Genomic DNA, 15,351 nt, shown 5'->3' with positions numbered 1-15,351 from the left:
AGTAATCACTGTAATGTCATATATGGCCTCCGTCGGTCAGTATTGACCAATATTGGTAAAACCCTAATTCACAACAGCCCTACAGCATCGACTATGGCTAAACAGCCCAATACGAGAATGGCAGTCTCTGCCACAAAAATCACATCTGTAAGCTGACTCAGTTCTGTTGCAAACTTTCCCAGTAAAACTCCAGAATTTGAATCCACATGGAGATTGAAGACTCACAGATTTGCACAAACTTCCCGATGTTCTATAATTTCATCGTAAGTACAGCCAGTAGGTACCTATCTGAGTAATGACGCTGTTGTAGTGCCTTTTAACCAACCTGAAGCTAGCCCTCGATTCGGCCTTCGATTCACAGCCTTCGATCCAGCCCTCGATTAGATTTTGCCGCCGATTCAGCCTTCGATTAGAGGGAATAGACAGAACATAGCAACCAATTCAATTACCGATTCGAAAAACCTAGAATCTATGCCAGCTCTTTTACAATGAATACAAAAGGCAACACAATGATCAACTAGTACCAAATCACTCAACAAGAAGATATTTACTTGCAAATAATGTCGGAAAGGACATAATATCACGAATTCGGCATAAAATAATAGTGACTACTAACAAGGCCAGGGACACTAGCCCTCGATTCGGCCGTTGATTGGATTTTGTTCAACAGATTGCAGCGCTATTTGACGTTTTTCTAAATGTGGCCCGTGAACGTGAAAAAGTGATAAGGACACAATGGGTTCTACTGTACATAATGCGAGTATCAAATTCAACGGGCCGGATTTAATTAACGAGCCGTGGGGGGGGGGGGTCTAACCCTTCAAACGCGGAAAGAAAATGGTACATAAAAAGGCTTGCTGAACGGGTTGCAGCGCTATTGCTGTTTATCTAAATGTGGCCCGTGAACCTAGAATACTAATTAGGATACGTTGAGATCTAGAGAAGTGTCAAATCTAACGGGCCTGATTTAATGAACGAGCCACAGGGGGTCTAATCAAGCACTGGTGAAGCTAGCCCTCGATTCGGGCATCGATTGCCTGGAAAAAAAAGCTTGATGGACGGCTTGTAGCGCTTTCTGCCGTTTATCGAAATATGGCCCGTGAACTTGAAAAAGTGACTGGGAAACATTGGGGTGTAATGTACCTAATGCGATTATCAAATTCAACGGGCCGGATTTCATGAACTAGCCGCGGGGGGTCTAACCCTTAAAAGCGGGAAGAGAGTGGTACTTAAATGGCTTGCTGAACGGATTGCAGCGCTATTGCTGTTTATCTAAATGTGGCCCGTGAACTTGAAAAAGTGATAGGGACACATTGGGGTGTAATGTACTCGCATTAGGTACCTTATATCCCAACGTATCCCAATCACTTTTTCAAGTTCACGGGCCACATTTAGATAAACAGCAGAAAGCGCTACAAGCCGTCTAGTAAGCCTTTCCTTCCCCAGGAAATCGATGCCCGAATCGAGGGCTAGCATCACCGGTGCTTGATTAGACCCCTTGCGGCTCGTTCATCAAATCCGGCCCGTTGAATTTGATACTCGCATTAGGTACATTATATCCCAACGTATCCCAATCACTTTTTCAAGTTCATGGGCCACATTAAGATAAACAGCAGAAAGCGCTACAAGCCGTCTAGTAAGCCTTTCCTTCCCCAGGAAATCGATGCCCGAATCGAGGGCTAGCATCACCGGTGCTTGATTAGACCCCTTGCGGCTCGTTCATCAAATCCGGCCCGTTGAATTTGATACTCGCATTAGGTACATTACATCCCAACGTATCCCAATCACCTTTTCAAGTTCATAGGCCACATTTAGATAAACAGCAGAAAGCGCTACAAGCCGTCCAGCAAGCCTTTCTTTCCCAAGCAAGCGATGCCCGAATCGAGGGCTAGCATCACCGGTGCTTGATTAGACCCCCTGTGGCTTGTTCATCAAACCCGGCCCGTGAAATTTGATACTTGCATAAAGTACTCTAGATCCTAATGTATCCTAATTACTATTTCAAGTTCACGGGCCACATTTAGATAAACAGCAGAAAGCGCTACAAGCCGTCCAGCAAGCCTTTCTTTCCCAGGCAATCGATGCCCGAATCGAGGGCTAGCTTCACCGGTGATTGATTAGGCCCCCTGTGGCTCGTTCCTTAAATTAGGCCCGTTAGAATTGACACTTGCATTAAGTTCTCTAGATGTCAACGTATCCCAATTACTATTTCAAGTTCACGGGCCACATTTAGATAAACAGCAATAGCGCTGCAATCCGTTCAGCCAGCCTTTTTATTTACCCTTTTCTTTCCGCTTTTGAAGAGTTAGACCCCCTGCGGCTCGTTAATTAAATCCGGCCCGTTGAATTTGATACTCGCATTAGGTACATTACATCCCAATGTGTCCTTATCACTTTTTCACGTTCACGGGCCACATTTAGAAAAACGTCAAATAGCGCTGCAATCTGTTGAACAAAATCCAATCAACGGCCGAATCGAGGGCTAGTGTCCCTTGTCAGTTGTCACTATTATTCTATGCCGAATTTGTGATATTATGTCCTTTCCGACATTATTTGCAAGTAAATATCTTTTTGCTGAGTGATTTGGTACTAGTTGATCATTGTGTTGCCTTTTGTATTCATTGTAAGAGAGCTGGCATAGATTCTAGGTTTTTCCAATCGGTAACTGAATTGGTTGCTATGTTCTGTCTATTCCCTCTAATCGAAGGCTGAATCGGTGGCAAAATCTAATCGAGGGCTGGATCGAAGGCTGTGAATCGAAGGCCGAATCGAGGGCTAGCTTCGGCTTGGTGCCTTTTAACGTGCTCGAGGCACCTCCTCGATCACGGGATCCCCATTTTACGTCCCTTCCGAAAGAAGAATGCAGCTCCAACCAAGATGACCCTCCCATCCCCGGATTCTATGAACAGTCAAATGTCGACCAAGTCAGAAATTTACAAGAATGAAAAGCTGTGTGATTAAGTAATTAAGACCTTGCCGTTTGTGGTCTGTTAGTTTTTCACTTTATTGATATCCGCATGTGAACTTATCGTAAACATTATCATACTAGTAGGATAATGTCCTTGCAGGAACTAAAGAGATGGCACACAATCAAATAGGCTGGAAAAATGTCAAATCAAAACCCATAGATTGACATTTATTAATGCCTTTTTCTGTTTCCCTAACCAAAGACAGGTATGAATCTGTAACAGTTAACTCCAATTTAAACTCATTACCGTAAAATTTGATACTTTTTCACCAGAGTTGGGGTATTGAGAGGATATCATCCCCCCAAATAAACTTTTTACATCATAAAAATGTCTTATCTTTGTTTTGTTTTTTTAGGCCAGCTTATTTCATCTCTGTGCCGAACCTCCTGAAAGTCGGTACAGAGGAGACGGTCTCAGTCAACATCTTCAATGTCCCCAACCCAGTACGGGTGAAGGTTTACCTTCAGGACTACCCCGACAGAAAAACCACCTTCTCAGAGGCAGAGGTGGACGTCAACCAAGGTAAACCCAACATTTGCAAACATACTTTTGACAAATATTGGAACATTACACACAACAAAAGAGTTTGCTACTCTCAGCCCAGGGAGCTTTCGAGACAAACTCTGTCTCTTTATCAACCTGGTTAAGTTAGATCTCGTCTTGGAGTTCTCTCGTCATTCTCAAACATCTTCTAACTGTTTTCTAAGAAATTTGAGTGTTAGTAATTTGTGGAACAGCAATGGTCAATAATGAAGGCGAACACAACAGTCCTTTAAGTATAAGTTAGGTAATTGAATTTATTTTTGATTATAAGAATATAGAATTAGATAACTTCCTTAACAAATAATTTTTTTTATTACCATGTAAATTTATCTAAAAAAAGGCCTCAGAAAGTATAGTATCAGATCTATGTTACTATGTAAGGTTGGCATTATCATAGTTTATGCTCAAAATTGATATGCATCATTAATCATTATGATGTCTATAAAGACAATTCAAACTCTACAGCAGGATAAAATTTGGAGATTTACTTCTGAACTTCCGGATGTGTTGAGTGACATCCATCACTCTTCTTCAGCTTCACAAGAATGAAACAAACATGTCAAAGTCACTAACTAAGTAAATCTCAAAATTTTATCCAGTTGTAGAGTTTGAATTGTCATAATAGACATTAATGATGCATATTAATTTTGAACATAAACCATGATAATATCAACTTTACATAGTAACATAGAAATGATACTATACTTTTGAAGACATGATCTTAGATAAATTTACATGGTAACAAAAACTTAATTTGTTTATCAATTTAAGGACGTTATCTAATCTTAGATATACCTTTATATCTAAACATACCTTCCATTATCTAACATATACTGTTGCATTCACTGCATTACTTTTCCACATATAACTAGCACTCAAATTACCTAAAAAAACAATTAGAAGAAGTTTCTGTATTGTTTACCTGGATGTCTAAAACCTTCATAAACGTATCATTAATGTCTGTTTGAATGAAGATGAGCCCAGCCTGGTGACAGTTCGGGTGAACCCCGACAACCTCCCGGAGAGTACGGCCACCAAGCGCTATGTCTACGTGGTGGCCAAGTCGGACGATCCACAACTCACCTTCCAGAAGGAGGCACAGGTGCTGCTGAGTTTCCAGCAAGGCTACGTCTTCGTGCAGACTGACAAGCCGATATACACTCCGAACCAGAAAGGTAGAATTAACCTTCTCCCTGCTGCCTAACTCTGTAACCACTATGTCTTTGTGCAGACTGACAAGCCGATATACACTCCAAACCAGAAAGGTAGAATTAACCTTCTCCCTGCTGCCTAACTCTGTAACCAATACGTCTTCGTGCAGACTGACAAGCCGATATACACTCCAAACCAGAAAGGTAGAATTAACCTTCTCCCTGCTGCCTAACTCTGTAACCAATAGGGAATTGGGTGCCAAACGGCTACTTCAGTGTGCTGAAGGTTTATGATATCTGCTCCTTGAATATCAAGGAAAGCCACTTTTTGCTTCTTAGATTTTTTTGGAGAAATCTTTGTGGTCATGCATTGAACCTGAAGACTGTTTTCTTGAAAAATACTGTAGTTGTGTATGGGTGGCACATATATATTCTGTGTTACAACAGGCTCTGGATAAGGAAAGGGTAACGAAATTACTTCATATCTAATGATTACTCTTTATTACACTTGTGCTCACAACAGTTGTATTTACCAGACATGACCTACACGTATCTACCGCTAAAAAATCAGAACAAGAGATGTCAAAACCGGAAGTTCTGCTGCAGTGCCGTAGAAATCTGCAAGGGGTCCCAAAATCTAATCACTTCTTCCTCATGCCCTACCAACATACCAAACATCGAAAAGATCCATCCAGGATTTTCTATAGAGATTTCACATGCACACAAAAACATGATCTATATATTAGGTTTTTATCTAGGATTTATAGACAAGGGGTCCAAAAATGATGTGTGTGTGTGTGTGTGGGGGGGGGGTGATGGGGTGATGCTGTGATGCGGGGGTTAGGTGTGTTCTAGTCGTATCATACTTTTAGAAGACCATTTTAAGCACTAAAAACTGCTCGTTCCCTCTCTGTCTCCCAATGGGCTCTATGGATGAACAGTTGAGGTAGCTTTGCATGTCAATCAAATTTTCATGCTGTCCCAGTGTCTGGTAGGACTTAAGAACACAGTAACATGTGTTTGTAATTACCAGGGAAACAGGGGGTCCTCTGTGCATCCATCTGAAAAAGAGGGCATCCAATTTCCTTGTTATTTTAGTATCATGCGTCCAAATGATGCATGGATGCATGCCTAGCTAAAAGCCTGCTATATATATATATATATATAAACCTTCTTGACATAAGTTAAACCATTGTGACACTATTTTCCTCTCTCTTTGTGAATTGCAGTGAAGATGAGGATCATGCCTCTGGACCAGGACATGACTCCAGCCAGCCAGCCAGTGAGTAACAACAAAAATCTTGAATTGGAAATATGTACTTTTTTATTCATGTCAATTTTCTACAAGGTGTATAGTGTGTAGAGGAACAACTTGTGCTCAATAAAGTTTTTTAAAAAGCGTCCTCTTCCTGACACACTATAGGCTAGCTACATAATCATTCAAACTTCTCATGAAATCTTTTAGTAATACATAGTTTATTAACATCAGTTCTACTCAGCATAATTCCTTAGTAGATGTTAATAAACTATGTACGGATCTCCAACCCAACAGTTAGTTAAAGTTAAAATCCTCCCACACCATTATTGATGTATAGGGCGGTGCCCATCTCCGTTTCATAGCCCTGGGCCACACTGTTGTGCAATCACTGTAGCAGGGGGCTAGTCCACTGGCAGTGAAGTGTGTTTAACTTCCATACTGTTTCACAAGTATGTACCATTTTTATAAAGTCTTTGGTATGACTCGATGCGCCTCTTGTCCAGAGATGCCCTACCCGGGGCTTGAACCCGGGCCTTCTGATCAAAGTAATTGGAACCAGATGTGGTGAGAGGCAGAAGGCGCAGGCCACTACACCACAGGGACACCACACCCAACATCCCCCAGTATAAATAATGCACTCCCCCAATATCTACACTGTGCATTCCTGGGGGGTGCTGCACTAGAGATCTTTCAAACTATCATTACAAACTTAGTTATTCATTAATATCATGAGCAAGTCAGGTCTGGACTTGAAAAGGTTTATGTTAAAGCAAATGTTTTCCTCTATTTCAGGTGAACTTGGAAATTCGGGTAAGTCTGTCTTTGATGTCTTATAAGAAATTTATGAACGACAAGAAATTATTTAAGAATATTGACATATGAATGGCTTTCTGAAATCATTTTTTAAATCTTTTGTCCCCTTAAGTTTGGCATGTCATCTAAAAATATGTTTTGCCTGCTGATTCAGAACCCAGGAGTTTTCTTTTACACAACCAGTAATGTCTCTCACCTGCTGACGTTTCAAAAAAGAAAACTCCAATATCTTATGTTCTACCAACCTGATTGAATAATTCTCGGATGTTGCAGAACCCCCAGGGAATCATCGTTGAGCAGAAAACTTTCCAGGAGTCCGCAACGGGATTCATCGCGGAAACCTTCGACTTTCCGGCTTTCCCCCTGTTTGGAAACTGGACAGCTATTGCCCGCTATGGTCCTGAGGTACTTAGCGTCTACTAAGTTACATAATTCCACCTGGGATATCCAGGACTCAACTTAGTGTCTACCAGACTGATTACGCCGGCTATCAGGAACATGATTGCCTGAGAGTTTGTCCACCATAGGTTTTAGGGGGGAATTTTAACCTTACCGTGGACTGACTCTCCTGGCCAATTATTGAACTTTTTTGCCGAATGCTACGATCCGTACCCCCGTAGGAAGGCCTGGTAGAGGCTAAGCTCAACTAGTAGCATCCTCACAGTTGAGCTCCTGTGTTTCTCAGGTGATACCAATTTTGCAATGTGCTGGGAATGGGTGTGCATACATTTTTTACATTAATATGTATCCTACATATTGGCTTTGCTAGATTTTTATTGATACATAAGAATACTGTCACGGTTGTCAAAATAAAACAGTAACGGTTTGACAAATGTAGCCACGTTGACATTCATTTGACTTAATAAGAAAGATTGAAATATTGTTATTGACTTAGATCTATCATGATGTTTCCTGTTTTTAGATGCAGCTGAATGTATCAACTCAGTTTGAAGTCAAGGAATATGGTAAGTCAAAACACCTCAAAGTTATAAACATTTAATACAGTGTCAGTGTATCGCAAGGGATGTCTCCATAGCTCAGCTGGTAGCAGCCTCTCACTTGAGCCTCTGGTTCCAATTAGTTGAGACCCTGAATCAATCCTAGGGTAGCGTGCGTAGTCCAGTGGTCAGCGATCTTGCCTCTGAAACTAGAAGCCCCGGATTCGATCCCGGCTGTGTCGCTCACCTAACATGCACGCTACCGGAAAGGGTCGCACTCCTCAGGACGGGACGTGGTCCACTGTTCATTGTGCTTGTTAAAAAGAGCTAGGGGAATTTCCCCGGTACAATGAACCTGTAAATACTGTACATAGCGACTGTCTTCTCTGTCACGACCAGTGGAAGATTGGCTAATCTGTTCATTGAGTTCATTTGAACTAGACTCGTTCGAGATCACTTTCCTTTTCCTTTCCTGGGCAGGACATCTCGGTCTGGGTTTGGGCTGAACCCGTCTTTTGGAAGGGACGTAGAATGGGGGCCACATGTTTGAGGAGATGCCTCGAGTACTGTAAATGCAGAAATGTTGGTGGTGGTTTTATGTTTGCGGTTTTCGCAGTGAGCTTTCAGCATGAACTTAAAATCACCGCGAACATTTTTGGCCACCTATGACTGTAGCGCTACTATTCTTTCAAACGCGAACTTAAAACCACCGCGAACACCCCCATTTTCTCCCTACTGCGAAAGAAAAAACATGCAATCTTAAATGCATTTATAGTGTGTTAAAGGGGAAGGGCTTGCAACCCCTCCCTGTAAAACAACATGCGTCACAATGAGATTTTTTAAAATCATATTTCAGTGTTGCCGACCTACGGTGTGAAGATCATACCATCCAACCCCTACATCCTGCCGCAGGATGATGTCATCAGTGGGGAGGTGGAGGCACTGTAAGTCATGCTTTTATCTGGTACAACAATGTGCAGAAATATTGACATACTGTAAGTCATACTTTTATCTGGTACAACAATGTGCAGAAATATTAACATACCAGGGCTCAAAATATTGGGTGCATATGCACTTTTCTGCACCAAAAATTGCAGCTGACATCTAATTTTTGACTGTGGGTGCACCAGTGCACCTAGATATTTTTGTAGGTTATATAAACCCCCACATACTCACACAAGCAAGTCTAACCCCCGCATCACTGGGAAAAAACAGACGATAAAACGGAGAGTGAGTGTGAGTAAGTGAGTGAGTGGTTAAGTGTATAAGTTGAAGGTAACGTTAATTATTCTAACGTTACACTACCGGTAGTATATAGTAGTCAGGATATTCTTGAAACTTAAGTATCGGGGAAAGCACACTATAACTTTTGTTGTACTTTGTTTGATGTATTTCTGATGTTATGGTATATAGAGGATACCTATAGTAGATATAGGACCACACAATAATTTGTTGTATATTACCAGTCCTGCTTAAATTGCAAATGTTTTAGATTTTTGTTAAGTTACTATTACAGGATTAAGAAAATAAACATCAAGATATCTTAAAAATTTGGCAGGTACCAAAACTTGTACATTTATCCAGAATATACCTCACTATTGTTGTCATTTTGTATTTGCTACATGTGGGTGTAACTATATGATAATAAATGTTTTTCAGATATACCTATGGGAAAGGTGTGGATGGTTACCTGGATGTGAAGTTTGGTATTATCGACCAGGAGGGCAACAGACAGCTTTTTGCACAGATGCAAACAGAGGTTAGAAAATGTGTACACATTTTTATTTCCGATTTATTTCTTTATTACCTCTGGAATGTACAATATAATGTTTTCAAATTTGCTTTTGGTCAACAACTTCACATATACTTTTGAGAGAGAGGGATTTTCCAGATCTTAGTTTAGGGTTGGTAGCTTCCTACATCCATCAAATGATTGTCCATCAAATGAACCGTGTGGTGTTAACTGTGATCAAAGATGATAAAGATCTTGGGAACATTCTTAATTTCTCCACATGTTAAAAGGAGTGTAATTTTGGGATGTAGATAGATCTTGTCCATCCCAGAGTAAGAAAAATACAGCTATGGCTTCCACTGTATGTCATTATGATGTACAAAAAAGATGACGTAGCTAATTTCTGTTGCAGAAAATAAGCCAACATAAAAATTTTTTATAAATCACTCAAGTCGAAACCGGTCGAATTCCGTCCCAGCGCTGTCATTGTCCCAAAGCTATGAATGATGAAAATTTTTTCCACATCACTATGAAAATTAAAAATGATGAAAATTTCTTCTTTGTCCTTTTGATAATGATGATGATGATGAATGGTTTATTCAATTAAAATACATCGCAGCCTTTTGAGCTGAATTGCGTATCTTATTACAATCTAAAAACAAATAGATCATTGTCCTTAAAACACCTACAGTAGATCAAGGTCTTTACATATCAAATAGACTTTTACTAATCTATGATTATCAATCGAAGATTAACAAACTTGACAAACACGTAGTAGTTAAAAAAGTTACTTTCACGTGTACTAACAAAGATCAATATTCATAGGAATCAAAGAGTACCATGGTACATTGCTTACAGATGAACTTATTACTTAGCTGTTTAATAAACCTGTCAAATAAGGAATTGATGAGTCTCTATATCTGTTTGTTTTGTATTTCAACGTTCTTAACTTAGGTTCTTAACTTTTAGGTGAATGATGGATTTGGTTTCTATGAAATTGACACACAAAGAATCAAAGACCTGGACCTGTGGTTCCCTGAGGGCAGCCGGCTGTACTTGGAGGCAGCCGTGACGGAGGAAGCGGGGGGTCTGCGAGAGATAGCCGTTCTCAATTCCGTCAGGTTTGAGACTTCGCCGTTCAAGATTGGCTACGATCTGACTGCAGAGCATTTCAAGCCAGGCTTGCCATTCCTTGTCAAGGTATGTGAATGCACCAATAGCAGCTATGGCGTGCCTTTTATGTCAACATGTGATTTGCATACTTGTCATTAGTCTCTTGTCTTGAACCTTAAGAGTACATTCAGGTACCTTAAACTGGTGCTCGCACAATTAGCTCAAGGCGTCTGTTTGTTATCTGCATTGTTATTGCATTGATTTCAAGTCCGGGTTAAGATGAATCGAGGTCCTGGCCAGGGCCCAAAAATAGCCTGGCAGCCGCAGGGGGTCCCACAGGGCCACGTAGGGGTCACGCCCGAAAGTGAAAAAAAAGTCCACTCAACTATCCAGCGGGGCCTCTTTTTCCAATAAGGACCTGCAGTAGTAAGCTTTATGGAAAGGTGAATCTTTGTCAAGTTTTGGTTATATTCTTAAGGCAAATCTGTAGTGGACTGTGATGAAATATTGGACACGAGAAATTTTAATTTGTCCACTGTTACCATTTAGGAGCAACAAGATATGATGATGATAACTTAGGAGAATGAACAAATGCCGCTTGTTATTTTGCAGCTTACTCTGACGTACCCGGATACGAAACCAGCCGAGGACATTCCAGTTCGAGTGTCCGCCACAGCGATCATTCCCGGTCAGGACCCCATCGTCATTCTGAGTCGTAACAACGAGCACAACAGCGACACGACCAACCAGTACGGACAAGCCAGCTTCACTGTCGACGTACCCCCTCAAACACAGACCTTAACCGTCACGGTGAGTTGGGAAACAGACGTGTAGAATTAGGTACTGTAATTCACTTTATCTTCACGGTAGTAAAATTTCACGGTGTAAGGAAAATGGATATTTTCACGGTGGCGGCAAGTGATTTACAGAACAGATGTGTGAAGGAATCATAAATGATAACAGTTTTTTTCACGGTAATGATGAGTTCACGGTGCATAGGTGACCATGAAAACAGTGAACGAATGAACGAACACTTGCTGCCCTGCATGTATGTGCCACTAGGCACCACAAGGGTCTGAACAAATGCATCAACAAATGAACGAATGAATGAATGAATGAATGAATGAATGAATAAATGAACAAAGCTACTTTTAATGTCTGAAAACTCCAGGCAAAGACGGAGCAGGTGGGTTTGCCTGAAGAGCACCAGGCTAAGAAACAAACAAACAAACAAACAAACTTGCTTACTTACAATGTACTTTTAATGTCTGAAAACTCCAGGCGAAGACGGAGCAGGTGGGTTTGCCTGAAGAGCACCAAGCTAACAAACAAGCAAATTAACAAACACACACACAAACAAGCAAACTTACTTACTTACAATGTACTTTTAATGTCTGAAAACTCCAGGCAAAGACGGAGCAGGTGGGTTTGCCTGAAGAGCACCAGGCTAAGAAACAAACAAACAAACTTACTTACTTACAATGTACTTTTAATGTCTGAAAACTCCAGGCAAAGACGGAGCAGGTGGGTTTGCCTGAAGAGCACCAGGCTAAGAAACAAACAAACAAACTTACTTACTTACAATGTACTTTTAATGTCTGAAAACTCCAGGCGAAGACGGAGCAGGTGGGTCTGCCTAACGAACACCAGGCCCAGGAGGATTTCGAGGCCACGCCGTACCAGTCCCCGTCCGGGAGCTACCTTCTGGTGCGCGTGCTGCAGAGGGGACCCATCCCTGTGGACGAGGCGATCGACGTCGAGGCGGTCGTCACCAAACAGAACGACATCCAGAGCTACAACTATATGGTAAAGTGACATTTATTTATTTATTCATTGGTTTGGCTGTTCAGGACACACAGCCAGGGCTGCCCAACTAGCCAGTGGCTGTTACAAAGGGCTAGCCCTGCTAACAAAGACAGGACATCACAATAGAATTAGAGATGGACAGCATAACATTATCTGCAACAATAAAGTGACATCCTTCCAATTTTGATAAAACGTTTATAATATTTGATCCATCACAAGAAAACTTGCCATTTTGATGACACCATAGACGTATAGGCAGTCGTCACCAAACAGAACGACGTTCAGAGCTACAACTATATGGTAAGGCCTGGGGAAAAAGATGTTGTGTTCCGAGTTAGGCCATGTTGATTCGATTATGTATATATATATATATGGATGACATTCTTCGGGAACCCCAAAACTGATGCGAGCGTGCAAAAAAAGAAAAGTCTGGGAAAAAAAGTTGCCTTCATTATGAAATCTATTCTAAGTGGTCATCAGGAAGGTTTAACAAATGACTTAACACACCGAGGATGGTATACCAAACAATGGATTCTTCACTTTTTTCTTTCACATCTTCTTCTTTGATTTTGGCCAAAAATATGCGAGCTGTAGTTTGGCCGCACTACCAGTAATAGATAACATGCTTCGTTCTGAGTCTGAGGGTCGAAATCCATTTTTGCAAATAGGTGCACTGGTGCACCCTACCAAGTGCACAGAAAGAAATTTGGGTGCACCACATAAAATAAAGTTGAATGTCAGCAAAACATAATTACAGTTTGATGCTTTTATAATTATAATTAAGAACTCCAATATGTAATTCTATAGCTTCCAATTTTCAGACAAGTAGTGCATCAAAGAAAGTGCAACAAAGGGTTATATTGCTTTTTCTGATACTGTTTACTAGTGTACTATAGTACCTTTACCCTAGAGCCTACAAAAATATCTAGGTGCACTAGTACACCCACAGTCAAAAATTAGTTGCACAGCTCCAATTTTGGGCGCACAAAGGTACACATGCACCCAGGATTGTGAGCCCTGTTTTACCTTTCGTAGGTGGTGACGCGGGGACAGGTCACACATCAGGGGAAGATCGTGCGACAGGGAGGCGTTCTGAAGACGATAACGTTCCGCACTTCCGCGGTGATGGCGCCGATCTCGCGTCTCATCGTGTACTACATCAACCTTCAGGGGGAGGTGGTGGCGGACTCCACGCTTCTGGAGGTTGAAAATGTCTGCAGGAATAAGGTAGGACAATGGACGGTGTACAGGAAATTGTCATTTTGTAGAATAAAGGACGGTGTACAGAAAGTGGTGGCCGACTCCACGCTTCTGGAGATCGAAAACGTCTGCAGAAATAAGGTAGGATAATGGATGGTTTGCCATTTGCCAGAATTTATTTTGCATAAGAAAGTTTTGCAGATGATACTTTGACAGTAATATGTACAACAAGTATATGTGTGACACAGATTCTCTTTTAGAAGTTAGTTGATATTGAATAAAAAGACTCTTAAAGTGTACACAACCAAGTGATTTATTCAACCAACGTTTTGGTGACCATCTGTCACCTTCTTCAAGGCAATTCTGACTGGTTCACATAGCACTGCAGCACAGGTGTCGCTGCTTATAGATGCATTCCCAAAAACTGTTACAGGGAACGGTATCTACAATGCGGTCCCAAACTCCCAAATGTACAGGAGTGTAATATATCCACAATAAAGTGAATTAATCACTTGGTTGTTTACAAAGAGTCTTTTTATTTAGTGACTTACCAACCTGATGAAACTATTCACAGGACTTAGTTGATATTTCAGTGACTCTGTCTTTTTGCAGGTTACGGTGTCTTCCACTGACAACGTAGAGCCACAGGAACAGGCCAACATTGCGGTAGAGGCCGACCCCAACTCACTGGTGGGACTGCTGGCTGTGGACCAGGCTGTCTACCTGCTCAATAACTACAACAGACTCACTTCTCAAAAGGTTAGTTCAAAACTCTACCTGCTCAATAACTACAACAGACACACTTCTCAAAAGGTTGGCATTAGATAAAAGTTTAAACTTTATTTTCACCACTAACTGAGAGTGTCTGTCAAGTACTGTGGTTTTCTTTTTCTGGTTTGAGCTGTGCTTCATACAGGCTTGTAGACAACTTTTCACATTTGTTTTTGCTATGTATCATAAACAAGGTTTAACAGTGTTTAATTCTACAACTATTACTGTAATTTATCTTTACTGTGTTTCAAGTTTGTGGTTGAAACATTTCTGTAGTACAGTTATGGTAGAAGTAGTACATTGAAAAGGCATCCCCTTGTGAATTGCATTCGGATCTCGAGAGAAAGCCGAGAAAATAGAACCACCCCAAATGTTTCAAGACCTTAAGGTTTTGAACCTGGCTAGAAAGTGAAGCAACTTTTATGAAGGAAAGTCCATGCAGATAAGTTACTTTGGTGACTATATATTTTATCTATTTATTCATTTATCTACTCATTGCTTGCTTCGGGCTCAAAGGCCCATACACACGTAAACACATATGAAAACAACAACAAGAATACCTACAGTATATGTACATGTGTCTACAATACATGTACAGTATTAAACTACTTTTGTATCTTGTGCTAGATGTTCCAGGCCATGGCTAAGTATGATCAGGGATGTGGCCCCGGAGGAGGACAGGACAGTGCAACCGTCTTTAAGGTAAGAAATGATCCAAACGAGATTGTTGACTCAACACATGTCAGTGTACCAAATCAGACTTTTTGGATAGAATGTAGCATGTGTCTATCTTACATCTATTTCATTTCCTTTTGCTTATTTTACCAGTAGATCACACTATGTGACAGGTTTTAAGGTGTACCTGGAGACAATCCAGAAAAAAATGTATAAAAAATAAGCTATTAACACTGTAGAGATTTGAACAAATTACAGAGAAGATATGGTCTAATACCAGACTGAGTACTATTACATGCACAGTCCATTTTTATAAGCCGTTATGGTGGTAATTTGTCTTTCTTCTGTAGAGATTTTCTTCCATTAGATATCTTTTAAGTGT

General features: G+C 40.9%; 2 protein-coding genes across 4 annotated transcripts in view; both read left to right on the top strand.

Moving 5' to 3' along the window:
- LOC136445587 (uncharacterized) overlaps positions 1-15,351 on the top strand; it is a 58,753-nt gene that overhangs the window by 16,932 nt on the left and 26,470 nt on the right. The window lies entirely within an intron of this gene.
- LOC136445569 (complement C3-like) overlaps positions 1-15,351 on the top strand; it is a 40,597-nt gene that overhangs the window by 2,667 nt on the left and 22,579 nt on the right. Inside the window, exons 2-16 of one of the 3 annotated variants that reach the window (XM_066443644.1) lie at positions 3,325-3,491; positions 4,487-4,687; positions 5,893-5,945; positions 6,714-6,731; positions 7,008-7,139; positions 7,657-7,699; positions 8,529-8,616; positions 9,332-9,431; positions 10,374-10,604; positions 11,130-11,327; positions 12,129-12,323; positions 13,359-13,526; positions 13,641-13,664; positions 14,136-14,282; positions 14,922-14,996. In XM_066443644.1, the coding sequence (XP_066299741.1) occupies positions 3,325-3,491; positions 4,487-4,687; positions 5,893-5,945; positions 6,714-6,731; positions 7,008-7,139; positions 7,657-7,699; positions 8,529-8,616; positions 9,332-9,431; positions 10,374-10,604; positions 11,130-11,327; positions 12,129-12,323; positions 13,359-13,526; positions 13,641-13,664; positions 14,136-14,282; positions 14,922-14,996 (1,840 nt within the window). Of the gene's footprint in view, positions 1-3,324; positions 3,492-4,486; positions 4,688-4,761; positions 4,868-5,892; positions 5,946-6,713; positions 6,732-7,007; positions 7,140-7,656; positions 7,700-8,528; positions 8,617-9,331; positions 9,432-10,373; positions 10,605-11,129; positions 11,328-12,128; positions 12,324-13,358; positions 13,551-13,640; positions 13,665-14,135; positions 14,283-14,921; positions 14,997-15,351 lie in introns of those variants that run through there. The other 2 variants (XM_066443643.1, XM_066443645.1) reach the window with 2 other exon arrangements.

Source organism: Branchiostoma lanceolatum, chromosome 12 (genome assembly GCF_035083965.1).
Source record: "Branchiostoma lanceolatum isolate klBraLanc5 chromosome 12, klBraLanc5.hap2, whole genome shotgun sequence".
Classification (NCBI taxonomy): Eukaryota; Metazoa; Chordata; class Leptocardii; order Amphioxiformes; family Branchiostomatidae; genus Branchiostoma; species Branchiostoma lanceolatum.
The sequence above is the reverse complement of the archived record's forward strand: the minus strand, read 5'-3'. Positions and strand labels throughout refer to the sequence as shown.